This window comes from Silene latifolia, unplaced genomic scaffold (genome assembly GCF_048544455.1).
Source record: "Silene latifolia isolate original U9 population unplaced genomic scaffold, ASM4854445v1 scaffold_398, whole genome shotgun sequence".
Lineage (NCBI taxonomy): Eukaryota > Viridiplantae > Streptophyta > Magnoliopsida > Caryophyllales > Caryophyllaceae > Silene > Silene latifolia.
This window is the reverse complement of record NW_027413323.1, coordinates 21,189-36,111: the sequence shown is the minus strand read 5'-3', so window position 1 is coordinate 36,111 and position 14,923 is coordinate 21,189. Positions and strand designations below refer to the sequence as shown.

General features: G+C 37.1%; 2 protein-coding genes across 2 annotated transcripts; both read left to right on the top strand.

Annotated features, from left to right (window-relative positions):
• Positions 1-239: 239 nt before the first annotated feature.
• LOC141639455 (uncharacterized) lies at positions 240-2,919 on the top strand. The gene is made up of 7 exons (XM_074448576.1): positions 240-336; positions 427-561; positions 671-733; positions 913-1,366; positions 1,467-2,179; positions 2,267-2,395; positions 2,492-2,919. The coding sequence occupies exons 1-7, from the start codon at positions 240-242 to the stop codon at positions 2,917-2,919; spliced, it is 2,019 nt and encodes a 672-aa protein (XP_074304677.1).
• A 448-nt stretch (positions 2,920-3,367) lies between these two features.
• Positions 3,368-5,552, top strand: LOC141639454 (uncharacterized). The gene is made up of 4 exons (XM_074448575.1): positions 3,368-3,713; positions 3,850-4,298; positions 4,779-5,072; positions 5,172-5,552. The coding sequence occupies exons 1-4, from the start codon at positions 3,368-3,370 to the stop codon at positions 5,550-5,552; spliced, it is 1,470 nt and encodes a 489-aa protein (XP_074304676.1).
• The last annotated feature ends 9,371 nt before the right edge of the window (positions 5,553-14,923 follow it).

Genomic DNA, 14,923 nt, shown 5'->3' with positions numbered 1-14,923 from the left:
ATATATGTTATTTCTATATTTATTAAAAAATTTAAAAATTAAAATTTTTCCCAATTTAATTTAGTCACATGTTATATAATCCCATTTTCGTTTAAGTCACCCGTGTCACAGGAGAAGGTAGCTACTCAAACCACAGTAACAAAAGGGTATGTCGAACTACATTGACAACCCGGCCAGTTATCCCCTCTACACCATCTACGGAAAATGATAACAACTTACCTGCGTCATTACGTTCAAAGATGGCAAGAGTTAACATAAAAGAATTACATGGTAATAAGAAATTTAGGAATGGTTCATTCGATACTCCGATTACACCGTCAAGTTGTAGAGCCGCAGGTTATTTACGTTATTCTTAACGATTTTGGAATATTTTTCAACAATTAGGTATGTTTATATTAAAATAATGTTTGTTGTCATATTTCTTAGGTAGCAGCAGTAGTTCTCGACCCAGTTGTACGAGTAAAAAAGAACCTGACCCCGTAACAAGATTAGTCAATGAGTTGATCAGAGACTTAAGTCCAACCAACGAAGGTTCATCAAGTTGGGTTAATCCAAAAGAAGGTTTAACTTCTTATAGTATTTATGTTATTTGATTGAAGGGATGGTTTACTTCTTAAATAGGTATGTGGTATTGTCAAAGTGTTTGTCAATGTTGTTGTTGATTTTTTAGGTACCAGTTCCCGACCAAGCTGTTCAGGTCAACAAGCTCTCGATCCTGTGGCTAGATTGGTGGGTGATTTGGTTAGAAATTTAAGCTAAGAATATGATGATCCATCAAGTAGGGGAGCTAATGAAGAAGGTTTAAGTTCTTAAAATTGCATATTATTTATTATTATTGTTACACTAACCGTTTATACATCATAAATGTCGTCCCATTTTTTTTTCAAATTTTTTTAATTTTTTAATTTTTAGATTTAGAGCTTGAAGGATATTGGGATATTGGAGACCCCGACGTTTTATGTAACAAATGCGGTGCAATGTTGTGGTACTTAGAACGCGTACGTAAGGATAGGAATACATTACATCCTACATTCTCATTGTGTTGTTCTGATGGCAAAATTACTCTTCCTCTTCTTAAACAACCACCTCAATTGTTGTTGGATCTTTTAAGTCGGCGACACCCACTAAGCAATCACTTTATTGATAACATTCGAACTTACAATATAATGTTTTCGTTCACGTCAATGGGAGGAAAGATCGATAATTCTGTAAATCAAGGTCGAGGACCATATACTTTTCGGATGGGTGGCCAAAACGTCCACCGCATCGGGAGTTTGTTGCCGCCGGATCGAAAGACTCCAAAGTTTTGCCAGCTGTACATATATGACACAGAAGAAGAAGTTCAAAACCGTAAGAATGCTCATAGGTATAACAACAAATTATATTTTATTGCGAATTTAATACAATATACGACTGCGCCTCATGATAACCTTCCTGCGGAGTAATTATTCTTTTATATTTTGCAGCCCGAATAATCCGGAACGGTATAACGATGACCTAATTTGTTTGTTGCAAAGAATGATCGATGCGGAAAATATATTAGCTATGCGATTCAGAATGGCGAGAGATAGATTATCAGATGATATAGAAAGAGATGTCTCTATTCGGCTTATTTCGAGACGAGAAACTGATGGTAGAACATATAACCGTCCTACAGCTTCTGAGGTTGCCGTTCTTATTGAAGGAGACATTGGAAACGCCGTGGAAAAGAGGGATATTATTATTGAGAAGGAAAGTGGTGAACTTCAGCGTATATCCGAGTTGCACCCTTTATATTTAGCACTCCAGTATCCTTTGTTGTTTCCGCATGGCGAAAACGGTTGGAGGTCGGGCATCCTACATAGCGAAGCTTCTCTCAACAAAAGTAAGAAAAAGAAGCCACGAAATCAAGTAACAATGAGAGAGTGGCTTGCATTTCATCTCCAGGATAGATCTCCGTTCCTTCAATCTCTAATTCTTTTGTTAGCTGCTAAATTACTTCAACAATTTATTGTCGATGGTTATATGATGGTTGAGTCGCAGAGGTTGTCATTTCTTTGTCATAATCAGGGGTTGCTTCGTGTGGAAACGTATAAAAATCTTGCGAATGCGGTCGACCGTGGAGAAACCGAACCATCCTCTGCCGGGAGCCGTATTTTCATGTCTTCATCGGTTTTGCAATCAGATGGGTACACTATAGGTAATTTCCAAGATACTATGACCATTTGCAAGTGGTATGGGTATCCAGATTTGTTCATTACATTTACATGTAATCCAAAATGGCCAGAAATAATGAGATTTGTCTCTAAAAGAGGTTTGAGGCCGGAGGATCGACCTGATATTCTTAGTCGTGTTTTCAAGATGAAACTGGCGGAATTAATGAAAGACCGTCACATATGCGGACGTGTCATTGGAGGTGAGGTTACACATAACTCTTTCGAGCACTACCATTCATGTTTCTTCCTAATGTCGTATGAATAAAAACCTAAAATTGTTTTGGCTAATCTTTCAGGCACGTACACTATTGAATTTCAAAAACGTGGATTGCCACATGGTCATATTCTAATATTTCTTCATCGTGACGACAAATTCCCGGAGGCCGCAAATGTAGATAAAATTATTAGTGCCGAGATACCCGATCCTGATGAAAATCCTTTGTTATATGCTCTTGTGAAGGAGAATATGATACACGGTCCATGTGGCAAAGACTTCCCTACTTGCCCGTGTATGGTTGCATCTAAGTGCTCCAGAAACTTTCCGAAGAGGTGCATCGAAAGCACAACGGTTGACGACGACAGGTATCCTGTATATAAGAGAAGGGAGAAGGGATTTACCGTGGTGAAGAGTGGACGGAAACTGGGCAATGAGTGGGTAGTTCCATATAATGTGCAATTATTGCTAAAATATCGTGCCCACATAATTAAATGTCGAATGGTGTAATCAAGCTCGATCAATCAAGTATTTGTTCAAGTACATAAATAAGGGGCATGATCAAGCCACAATGCAATCTTCTTATCGTCGTCGAAACGAGGAGAATCCCGACCAAATAGATGAGATACAGAGGTTCCATGATTGTCGTTATATCTCAGCATGCGAAGCTGTGTGGAGAATCTTTGGCTTTGAAATCCATTATAGGACTCCTCATGTTGAAAGATTGCGCTTTCACCTTCCTGATGAGCAAAGCGTTGTTTTTAACGACGAAGACCCTATTGATTCAGTCATCGATAATCCCACAATCGGTATGACAAAGTTCTTGGCTTGGATGGATTGTAATAAATCTAGCGAGGAGGCACAACAACTATTATATAGCCAGTTCCCGACGAAATTCGTGTGGAAACAAGAAGAACGTGCTTAGCATCCTAGAAAAAGTGGTTTTGCTCTGGGAAGAATGCATAATGTTTCCCCTAATTGTGGTGAACTATATTATATGAGAACTCTATTAAATTTCGTCAAGGGTCCTAAATCTTATGAGGATTTAAGGTGGTTTGATGATGTTTTGCATCCTACATTCAGAGGTGCATGTTATGCGCGTGGGCTGCTTGGAGATGATAAGGAGTACATTAACGCTATAGAGGAAGCAAGCCGTTGGGGTTCCGGGTCTTATTTAAGAAACCTCTTTGTCACTTTATTGTTGTCTGCTACTATAGCGATGCCAAGTAAAGTGTGGGAGAAAACTTGGAAGCATCTTTTAGATGACATCCTATATCAACAACGTAATGCGCTTCAAAACCAAGGTTAGTTGTTAAATGAGCATTTTGTGATTACTGTAAATTCATATAATATTATACTAACTCCCCTTTTATTTAAGCACTACCGTGTAATAATTGCTTAATATACTTTTAAAATGGTGTGCGCCTATTAAATTCACAGCGTTGCGATTAACGGAGGATGAACTTAAGAATTATGCATTGCTAGATATTGAAGCATGTCTTCAACGCAACGGCAGTAGCTTACGTAGGTTTGAAGACATGGCTTTTCCCGAATCATCCACACCTCATTCCGTGAACACGTTAGTATCCGACGAGCTATCTTATGACATAGTTTCTTTAGGGGAAGAACATGTGCATCTTTTATCTTCCATGACTAATGAGCAAATGGTTGTCTACAATGAGATAATGGACGCAGTCCGTAATAATCGCGAAGGTGTTTTCTTTGTATATGGATATGGAGGGACGGGTAAAACTTTTATTTGGCGAACCTTATGTGCGGCATTGAGAAGTAGAGGACAGATTGTGCTTCCTGTAGCATCCAGCGGCATTGCAGCTACCTTACTTCCCGGTGGAATAACTGCTCATTCGAGACTTAGTATCCCACTCAATGTAGTTGAAAATTCTACGTGTTCAAGGATTAAACCAGGAAGTGATTTAGCCGAACTCTTAATTAGGACAAAGCTTATTATATGGGACGAAGCACCAATGACGCACGAGATATGCTTTCGAGGTCATGTTGACGAGTTTAAGAGATGTCATGCGTTTTTCGAATGACGGAGATATCAATCAACCATTTGGTGGTAAGGTTGTCGTATTTGGAGGGGATTTTCGACAAATACTTCCCGTTATCCCTAAAGGCAGCAGATCGGAAATCGTGAATGCGTCACTATGTGCTTCAAATTTGTGGTCTGCTTGCAAGGTACGAAAAAAATGAACGTTTTGAATTAACTATTCCATATGTAACGGTTAAAAATTTAGTTTACTCTATATAACCTCATAAATTACATATTTGTTTATTCATACAAGGTGCTGAAATTGACAAGAAACATGCGCCTTTGAGGCGGAGATTCGAGTTCCGAACTTGCTCAGATAAAAGAGTTTTTAGAATGGATACTAAAAGTTGGAGACGGGGTAGCTGGAGATCCGAATGATGGGGAAGTTGAATTAGAGTTGCCAAATGACATTTTGATTCAGCACACTGGAGATCCTATCGCTTTGATTGTAGATGCCATTTACCCATCCCTCGAGAATCAACTATCGAATCCCGAGTATCTTCAGGAGAGGGCCATCCTTGCACCTACACATGAGATCGTTGATTTGGTTAATGACTACGTATTATCTCGAATAGATGCAACAGAGAAAATTTACTTCAGCTCAGACGAGGTTAGTAAAGATGAGAGTAATATTGGGGTCCGTGATTTGTACACCACATAATTTCTTTACTCTATTAAGTGCTCGGGGCTTTCAAATCACGAATTAAAGTTGAAGGTTGGTGTTATACTTATGCTTCTTCGAAACATTGACCAATCTTGCGGATTGTGCAATGGCACTCGACTGATAGTGACAGATTTGGGATCACGTGTGATTAGAGCAACAGTTTTATCGGGTAGTCATGAGGGCGATAAAGTGCATATTGCCCGTATTACACTCACTCCATCTGATTCCAGTAAGTTTCCGGTACAGTTTGACAGAAGACAATTCCCTGTTGCGGTGTGTTTTGCAATGACGATAAATAAGAGCCAAGGACAGTCACTAGCACATGTTGGGCATTATCTTCCAAGGTCGGTGTTTACGCACGGTCAGCTCTATGTCGCTATTTCAAGAGTGACAAGCAAAAAGGGATCAAGGTTCGATTTGCGATAATGATAAACGCGTGTCCAATAGAACAAACAACGTAGTGTATAAAGAAGTTTTTGAGAAGCTATAGTTCAATTAACTTATGATTGTACCCCGTAATAGCTTTTTGTTGTACTTATTTCTTTGCAATTTGTCTACTTTTGTTAATTCTTATTATTTTGAGATTTTTTTTCTGTAATTCTAGAATTCCAAAATTAATACTACTATGAAAGAGCATCTCCTATTAACAACCCTACTCCTCAACCCTAAACGACAATCCCGTGCAATTTGCACGGGCATAAAACTAGTTTTTGTCGAAGAGGAAACCGAGGTTTTTGTTGGGAAATTAGCGTAATTCTCTCGTATGCAACGAAAATAGCGAATATATAAATAAAGGGTAAAAGTAAAGAACTACAAGCAGTAATAAAATGAGACGATAATTAGGGTTAAAATTAGGGCGAAATAAACTCAATAGCCAAATTGACCAAAAACTCCGCTATAATAATAACGTGCGGAGAGCGGAAATAAATTAGACTTGATAATAAGATTTCTTAATGTTAATTTAATTAAAAAAAATCAGGTTTACGATATTCTACTAATTAAAACACATAAGCGTTCTATTTAAAATTGGATTGGCAGTAATCAGCCTTAATACGTCGTATAAAACAATTGTCGAAAAGATATAACTACATATTTCGTTAATACAACCAATAAATAAAGTTGCTCCAATTTCCATTTTTTTTTTCCAAAAGGAGTTTTAATTTCTTTTTATCCTTATTAAACATTCAAAAACTCAATTTTCATGACCGTCGTTAATTGACAATGTTAATCGATTCAACGAAGTTTACATACACATAAAAAAATAAGAGTAAATATAGATGAGTTAATCAAAATCAAGCAACACTAAATGTGATCATGGAGTTAGAAACTAACAATTGCATTTAATGTGGGCCCGGCATGTTTCCCCCTTTGGATATGAAGCTTTTGTCGCCGTCAACCCTAGTCCCTTAACGGTAAACTCTCATAGTTCAGTCCCTTAATCGTAAAAGAGATAATAGTTTGGGTCCTTATCTTAAGCTTAACTGCGTAACTCCCGTTTTTGTTGTCTTGTTCTAGCACTCATATGCTAGAAGTAGACATGGCAAAATTGACCTTCTCCGAATGACCTGATCGGTGCCCGACTTGATACTCGAACTTGACCCAAACCTGAATAGACCCCACCCAATATAATATAACCTGACCCAAACGTTTATTGTTGCACATTGATTATTATCCATACATAACTTGAGTTATATTTTAATTTTTTGAGCTTAATGTTTGAGTAAATAAACACATAAATTTTATAGTAAAACTCATAATTTTAAACAAAACTCAAAAACTTTATTATAATACTCAAAAACTATATAATTGGTGGTAGTACGTACATAGAATGTATAATCTACTTACTGTTATGTTGAGCATGTCGAGTCGGGTTTTGCCTTTAAACTAACTAGGTTTGATGCCCGGCTACGCCATGGCTACCTTTATTTACCATTTAATTTTATTTTCTATGAAATATGATTCGTTAAATTTGGTTAACACATACATGCACAATTTATATCTTGACATTATGATGAGATGTAAAATTAATCAACAATTTATGAGACACGTTCACCACTCCCGCTGTTAATATTACTACATTCATTACATCCCCGGTTATTACTATTACGTTCTCTACTTTTTCGGTTACTGTTGTTTCTTTAACTACCCCTGCTATTTTTACGGTTAACCCGTTAGTTTTCTCAAACTCATATATTTAAATAAATTAAGATTTTCTTAAATCGAATTGTTTGTTAATTTTTCATAGTCTCTCCGTTGTTTATACTGTTACTTTCATTACATGTGCTGTAACTACTATTGCTTTTCACTTCTCCCGCCGTCATTATTTTTTCTTTCACTACTCCCGCATTCATTATTGTTAATTTTACTACTCCCGTTGTTGCTAGTACGACTTTCACTAATCTCGTTTCTATAATTGTTGCTTTTACTACTCACATGGGTAGTTACTATCAAATTAGTTGATTATCTAGTTGTATTAGAGTTATATATATTAAAATAAATCTGAAATATTAGATGAAAATATTATTTAAGAGGAATCATTATTATTTATCAATTAAATTAAAAATCAAAATAATTATGGAATATTATACTTTTTTTTTTTTTTGGAAATCTAGCTTGATTTATTTACCTTTTAATAGTTACCAAAATATAAAATACATATATTATATTCGTGTATGTTAAATAATTAACATTTTCTTTATACTAATTAATACCATAAGTGTGACATGTTTATTTTAAGGAAAATCACCATATTATGGTGTTCTCTAAATATATATTTTAACCAAAATTATATAATATTTACATTGAAGTCCCTGGTTCAGGTCCATCACACAGTGTCATGATTAAAAACTATATAGTATAATTAATTTGTATATATTTATTTAATTGCATTAAAGTCCCTTGATTTATGGAATTAATACATAGTACTAGTATTGGTTCCCGGCTTTGCCCGGGCTAGCTCTACTTACCATTAATTTTTTTTTCATTAAATCAAATTACTTAAGCATAACCCATAAATTTATCATTAATATATTTTTCTATGACATATACTAAAATTACGATAAAATAAATTTTAAGACAAATTCACTACTCCCGCTATTAATAATTTACTCTTATTAATAAAATAATATATAGTGATAACAATTCATTAGTTGCCCGTAATCATTGTTACTTTCACTACTCCCGCCGTAATTATTGTTACTGTCACTATTGTCGCATTAATATTGATAATTTCACTACTCCCGCCGTAATTATTGTTACTTTCACTATTACCGCGTTAATATTTATTATTTCACTACTCCCGTTGTTGTTTCTACCACTTTCACTAATCTCGTTGATAATATTGTTACTTCTACTATTCAAATGAGAAATTATTACCATATAACTATATCCAATGTTACTACAATTCTTTTCTTTACTGATGAAATTACTTTTACTACCCATCCATGCAATTTTAAGAAGATTATATATTTATATAAATATATTTACATATATGCATTAAATCAAATCGAAAGAATTATGCAATATTATATATTATGCAGGAATCTAACTTGAATTATTTATAACCTACTTATTATATTTTTGTATGTTAAATAATTAAGATCTCTCATCTAATAAACTATAAAGTTTAATAAAATTGCATAGATTTTAAATTTAATATATAATTTTATGATGATAATAATTATCATAAGTGTGCATGTTTATACTAATTAATTATTTTATTTTAAGGAAATTGACCATCTTCTAGTCTTCTATAAATATTTTGGAAATAAAATTACCAAGCATCTTCTTTCTTTTAGTCTCCTTGAAATTGATCATCTTAATTAATTATTTTCTTAGTCTCTTACAAATGTTTAGGAAAATTACCAAACTTCTATATAATTTAATTTTAATCCAAACTATATAATATTTGCATTGAGATCCCTTAATCGGGTCCATCACACAGTGTTATTGAATTAAAACTATATAGTATAATTAATTTGTATAACTTTCTTTAATTACATTGAAGTCCCTTGGTTTCTGGATTTAATATATATAGTATTGATTGATTGATTGATTGATTGATTGATGAGTCATTCGGGCTTGATTCAACGATTGGGGATCAACCGGTCAAGATATTCGGATCTTGACCTTGGAAAAAAAGGCCGGATTGAACGGGGTTACGGGTTAGGTCATAAAAGGCAACTAGGTTATCAAAAATATGGTTATGGACTATTTGATTTGATTTGTAAATAAAATATGGAAAATTAGAAACCAAACCCTAATACACTTATAATTTTCTATTACTAGTATTTATATATTATTATTGGTCAGACACCTTTGTAGTACTAGTATGAAGATCAGAAAGACCGTCGCATATTTGCCTCCGGAAGTATTATCAGAAATTTTGAAATGGCTGTCGGCGGAAAATTTGTTGAAATTAAGGGTCGTTTGCAAATCATGGAACTCGGTTATTTGCGATCCGAGATTCCATCAACAACATCTTGTTCATCAATCACGCACAAAAAACATTCAAAGTTTTTTTTTTTTTTTTTTTTTTTGACAGCTGTAAAGAAAGTGTTTTACATTCTAGTGGTACGGCTCCCAGACCATACCGAAAACTACAATATAAAACCTCAAAGCACTACTAATAACATAAACTAAAACAACAAGGTAATTGCATCGGCTATCTATAACGTGTTGATGGCGTACGACGGAAGTCTGAACACGAACTTCGGTCTCAAAACACACCACAATCTTTAAAGGACGAGTAGCGCCGCCATAGGAAAACACCCATCTTTGTTAGTCTTGATTGATGAAGCTTCGAGAAATACCTCGCAACAAGGCCCAAAAAGAGTCTCGGAGATTCATCTCCTTGGCTATGATAATCTTCCTCCGAAACCAACGAACCCCCATAAAAGTACCCTTACTCATCTTAGTCGTTGCAGCTACAGAGAAATACCTACAACAAGACCCAATAAAGCGTCTTGGAGATTCATCTCCTTCACCGAGATACACGTTATCTGGAAATCTACGAGAACCTTGACCCAACAAGAGAAACCAAAGTGCACTTACGCCACATGGACGTAGCAAGAAAAGGTGGAAATCCGACCACTGAAATCTGACTTCAAAGGAGAGTAAACTCCTACACTTTGGATCACAGCCCCCGCTGCCAAGAACCTCGTATCCAAGAATATCGAGAAGTAAAGTGGGTACAACAAAAACAAACCACCTGGACATCCCTCTAACCAAAATCATCTCAGGAGACAGCAGAGACCTATGCTCAACACAGACCCGATGCAAAAAACTAGTCGTACAAACTATCCCTTGGGGAAGGGGACAGGACACCCCAACCCACCATTTATTTATTAAAATGAACAACAAAGGAAAACAACTCCACAGACACGGCTTCAACATCAAATGAAAGTGGATCCCACCGCATCCGACCCAAACCAACAACACCGCCCAAGCACCCAGCAGCCCACACCACCATACCACACTCATCACAAAACAAGCAAGCCCACCCAAGAACCCAGACCGGAGACGGAACCAACGGACCAATCGAACCTCAATCCGACGAAAACCGAACAAGGCTGTCACCAAACACAACCAGAACAAAACCCGATACCACACGAAACTCCCCAGGACCATCGGCCTACCTGCAACTAGATCAACCATAAAGAACACCGCAACAACACAAACCCGACCCGACAAAGGAACCACCCGACGGGGAGAAGGGATGAAAACACCACGTTGACAACACATAAAACAGCCGACACTTCAAAGCTCCGGGTTGGAAGCAAATCAACAACAAAAAATCTCATCGTCAACCTTCAAAAAGACCGATGAGACCCAAAACACAACCCGACACACTGACACAACTCAACGAAACACCAAAAAACCAAAAGGTAGATTTCTACCAGGGAGGGGGGAAGGGGCGAGGGGAAGGGGAGCCATCCCTGGGTTGCAAGTGAGGCTTTCAATGACAGGACAGAGAATCGTAATATCGGAAAGGACAGAAAAACAAACCAGGAAGACAGCCAACAAGATCGTCGGACGGTCCAATCAGAACACAAAAGCCGTCGGTCGAGGTCCTAAACGAGGGGAAGGAGCCAGCGATGAAGTGCGATCGATCACCGGAGATAGGCCTTGGGATGGCCCCATCTCCGGCGATCAGAAAGGGCAAAAAGGGAGAGCGATGTAGGTCGGAGGATGCGGCGGAGCAGTATGAAATTAGATTTAGGGTTTTTTTGGGGGGAAAAAAAGAGAGAGGAAAGTTAGAGAGAGAGAACATTCAAAGTTGGAAGTACAAATTATTGAATATATACCGTTACTTCGGACAAACTAAGTACTTTGATTTTGCAACATCAGCAGTCAATATCTGTATCCGTCGAACTCCTGAGACTGTTGATAATATTGACGTAGCGGAATTCTGTCGAGGTAAACAATTTATATTGGGTTACATCGATGGACTCGTGTTGCTCTCTGTTACTTCGCGTCGGGTCGATAGAAGGGAAAACGCGATTTTCTTATGGAACCCGGTGCTTGGGAAAGTCATAGACATCCCGGTTTCTAAAAGATTGATGATGTTTACGAATAGTAATGTTGGGTTTGGGTTCGGGTTTGATACGAGGAGTAATGACTATAAGCTGTTGGCCCTTAATTTGAAGTTTTATGATAAGAAAACCTTGGTATATAACTGAAGAAATCGAAAGTAATCGTTGTATTCATTCATGCTAATGATCAAAGGGATACATCCATATATACAAGATACAAGCCACTAATTTAGGAACTACCTCCTAACAACTCTCCTAATAAAAAGAAACTAAATAACTAGAAGATAATACTCTACCTAAATACAAGGTACAAGATATTATATGAAATATGGAAGATAATATACTAAGATCATATAATATATTTTCAATATTCTCAATACTCCCCCTCAAGTTGGAGTGGTGGGCATGACAACTCCTAACTTGGATTGTAGATAGCGAAAAGCATCCCCAGCCAAAGCCTTTGTGAAAAGATCGGCAATTTGCTCTTTACTCCGTACATGTAACGTTCTTATAGTGCCTTGCACGAGGTGATGACGAATGAAATGACAATCGATCTCAATGTGCTTGGTTCGGTCATAAAACACCGGATTTTTCGCTATGTGTAAAGCCGCCTGATTGTCACAAAAGAGTGTCATAGGTTTAACATGATCAACTCCTAAAGACTTAAGGAATGATTTCACCCAAATTACTTCACTAGTAAGACCCGCCAATGCTCTATACTCGGCCTCCGCGGATGATTTGCCTACGGTGGTTTGTTTCTTAGCCTTCCACGAGATAGGTGAATTTCCTATAGCCACATAATAACCAGTAATGGAACGTCGGGATAAGGGACACTTTGCATAATCTGAATCCGAATAACCTCTAACTTGTAAATCACATTCTCGCTTAAGAATAATGCCTTTATTAGGAGCTCCCTTAATGTATCTCATGGCTCTTAACACGGCTTCAAAATGTTCTTGTCGTGGTGCATGAACAAATTGAGAAAGAATATGAACTACATAAATGAGGTCGGGTCTTGTAATTGTTAAGTAAATAAGTTTCCCAACAAGTCGCCTATACTTCATAGGATCGTTCAAAAGACGCCCTTTAGCTAGAGGTAAATTATGATTCGGTTGAATAGGAGTGTCAACCGGCCTTGCATTTTCCAATCATGCTTCTTTTATGATATCAATAGCATATTTTCGTTGACTAAGAAATAATCCCTTTGATCCCGTTGCCACTTCAATTCCTAAGAAATACTTAAGCCTACCGAGATCTTTTATGCCAAAACTCCGGTCAAGAAACTGCTTTAGCCGTGTACTTGCCCCCTCATTATTACTTACAACTATCATATCATCCACATAAACAAGAATGCCAAGAAAAACTCCATTTTTGTTGTAAGTAAAAAGAGAGTAATCGGCCATTGATTTTTCAAAACCATACCTCGTTAAGGATGTCGTTAGTTTTTCGAACCAGTTTCTCGACGCTTGTTTGAGTCCGTATAAGGATTTGTTGAGCTTACAAACCTTATTCGTTCCCTCTTTGTCGAATCCCGGTGGCATCTTCATGTAAACTTCCTCACTCAAGTCTCCATGGAGGAAAGCATTGTTCACATCCAGTTGAGCAATGGACCATCCCTTTGTCACGGCAACAGCCAATAAGCATCGAACACTTGTCATTTTTGCTACCGGAGCGAAGGTTTCGTGATAGTCGACCCCTTCGATTTGAGTGTAACCTTGCACAACAAGCCGTGCTTTATATCTTTCTATGGTTCCATCCACCTTATACTTCACTTTGTAGACCCATCGACATCCAATGGGTCGTTTGTCCTTTGGTAACTCAACTACAGACCACGTTCCATTCTTTTCACGGGCTTCATATTCTCGCATCATAGCTTCTCTCCACTCACGAACAGGTGCGGCCTCGATGTAGCTTTGAGGCTCGGTAATTTCATCGATCTTACTTAAATAGCACCTGTGATTGTTAGAAAAGCAATTCATAGCCACATAATTAATCAAAGGATAACGAGTACCTTTCTTTGTGGAATCCGATTGAGCCGAGGGAGCTTGTGTAACGGGGTCTATAATCCGAGTTGACATGCAAATGTAATCTTTCTTCCAATATGGTTCAATTTTCTCCCGTGCACCTCGTCCCATTGGGACTGCATTTTCTTCGACTTCTTGGGTCTCACCTGTCAGCTCTTGTTCACCCTCATCATCACTTATTGGCTCCTCGACAACCTCCTGTTCATGCAAATTTTACTCCAAAATTCATTCAACATTGATATTTGCATCGTCCATTGCTATTGGTTGCTCAACATTTTGTTCTAATTCACCCATATTAATATCTCCAAAAGGAAACACATTTTCATAAAATGTTACATCTCGACTCTCAAAGATACGACGTCGTTTAAGGTCATATACTCTCCATCCCTTCTTACTTGACGGGTATCCCACGAAAATGCAACGGGTTCCTCTTTCTTTAAATTTGTCTTTCGGTCTCTCTTTATTGTGAACATAGCATAAGCTACCAAAAACTCTTACATTATCAATATTGGGTCGATGGCCATAAAGGATCTCATGTGGTGTTTGGCCGTGTAAGACATGGGTAGGCGTCCTATTTATTAAGTACGCAGCAGTCACGACGCACTCCCCCCAAAACTCGATAGGTAAGTTAGCTTGGAAGCGTAAAGCTCGGGCCTTTTCTAGTATATGTCTATGTTTCAGTTCCACTCTCCCATTTTGTTGAGGTGTATCAACGTTACTAGTTTGAAAAACAATTCCGTGCTCAATGTTGTTAGGATCGGGATTCTACTTTGAATCGATGGGGAGGGTACGATCGAATCGGTAGAATCGGATCGTAGAATCGTAAGATTCTACAAATTCACTAAATATAAATTTTTATTTGGTAAAAATATATAATTGAAGATCAAAACACTTATTTATACACAAAATATTGATAATGAATAAGTTTAGTATTATTGTATGAACATGTTTCTACAAATTACATGAAATTTGAATTTTACGATGTTATTATATAAAAATGTATTTTAATATGTTTACTATGGAGTCGGATCGTAGGATCGTAAGATCGTAGAATCGTATTATGATCCTACCTCTAGAAAATTTCTAATAGATAGTATCGTAAGATTCTACAAACATTATAGAATCGTAGGATCCGGGATCGGTCAAACATTTTTGGATCGTAAAATCGTAGAATCATAGGATCGAATCGGGATTCTGACAACTCTTTTAATGTTCCGGAGAGAAACTCCGTTCCATTATC

Bases quoted from the DNA above. Each gene is read 5' to 3' on its own strand.
- LOC141639455 (XM_074448576.1), top strand. From the start codon at position 240: ATGGCAAGAGTTAACATAAAAGAATTACATGGTAATAAGAAATTTAGG. The intron at 562-670 runs GTTTAACTTCTT...TTGATTTTTTAG, and splicing joins TTGGGTTAATCCAAAAGAAG to GTACCAGTTCCCGACCAAGC. The intron at 734-912 runs GTGATTTGGTTA...TTTAATTTTTAG, and splicing joins TCCTGTGGCTAGATTGGTGG to ATTTAGAGCTTGAAGGATAT.
- LOC141639454 (XM_074448575.1), top strand. From the start codon at position 3,368: ATGCATAATGTTTCCCCTAATTGTGGTGAACTATATTATATGAGAACT. The intron at 3,714-3,849 runs GTTAGTTGTTAA...TTAAATTCACAG, and splicing joins TAATGCGCTTCAAAACCAAG to CGTTGCGATTAACGGAGGAT. The intron at 4,299-4,778 runs GTAGTTGAAAAT...GAACTTGCTCAG, and splicing joins GACTTAGTATCCCACTCAAT to ATAAAAGAGTTTTTAGAATG.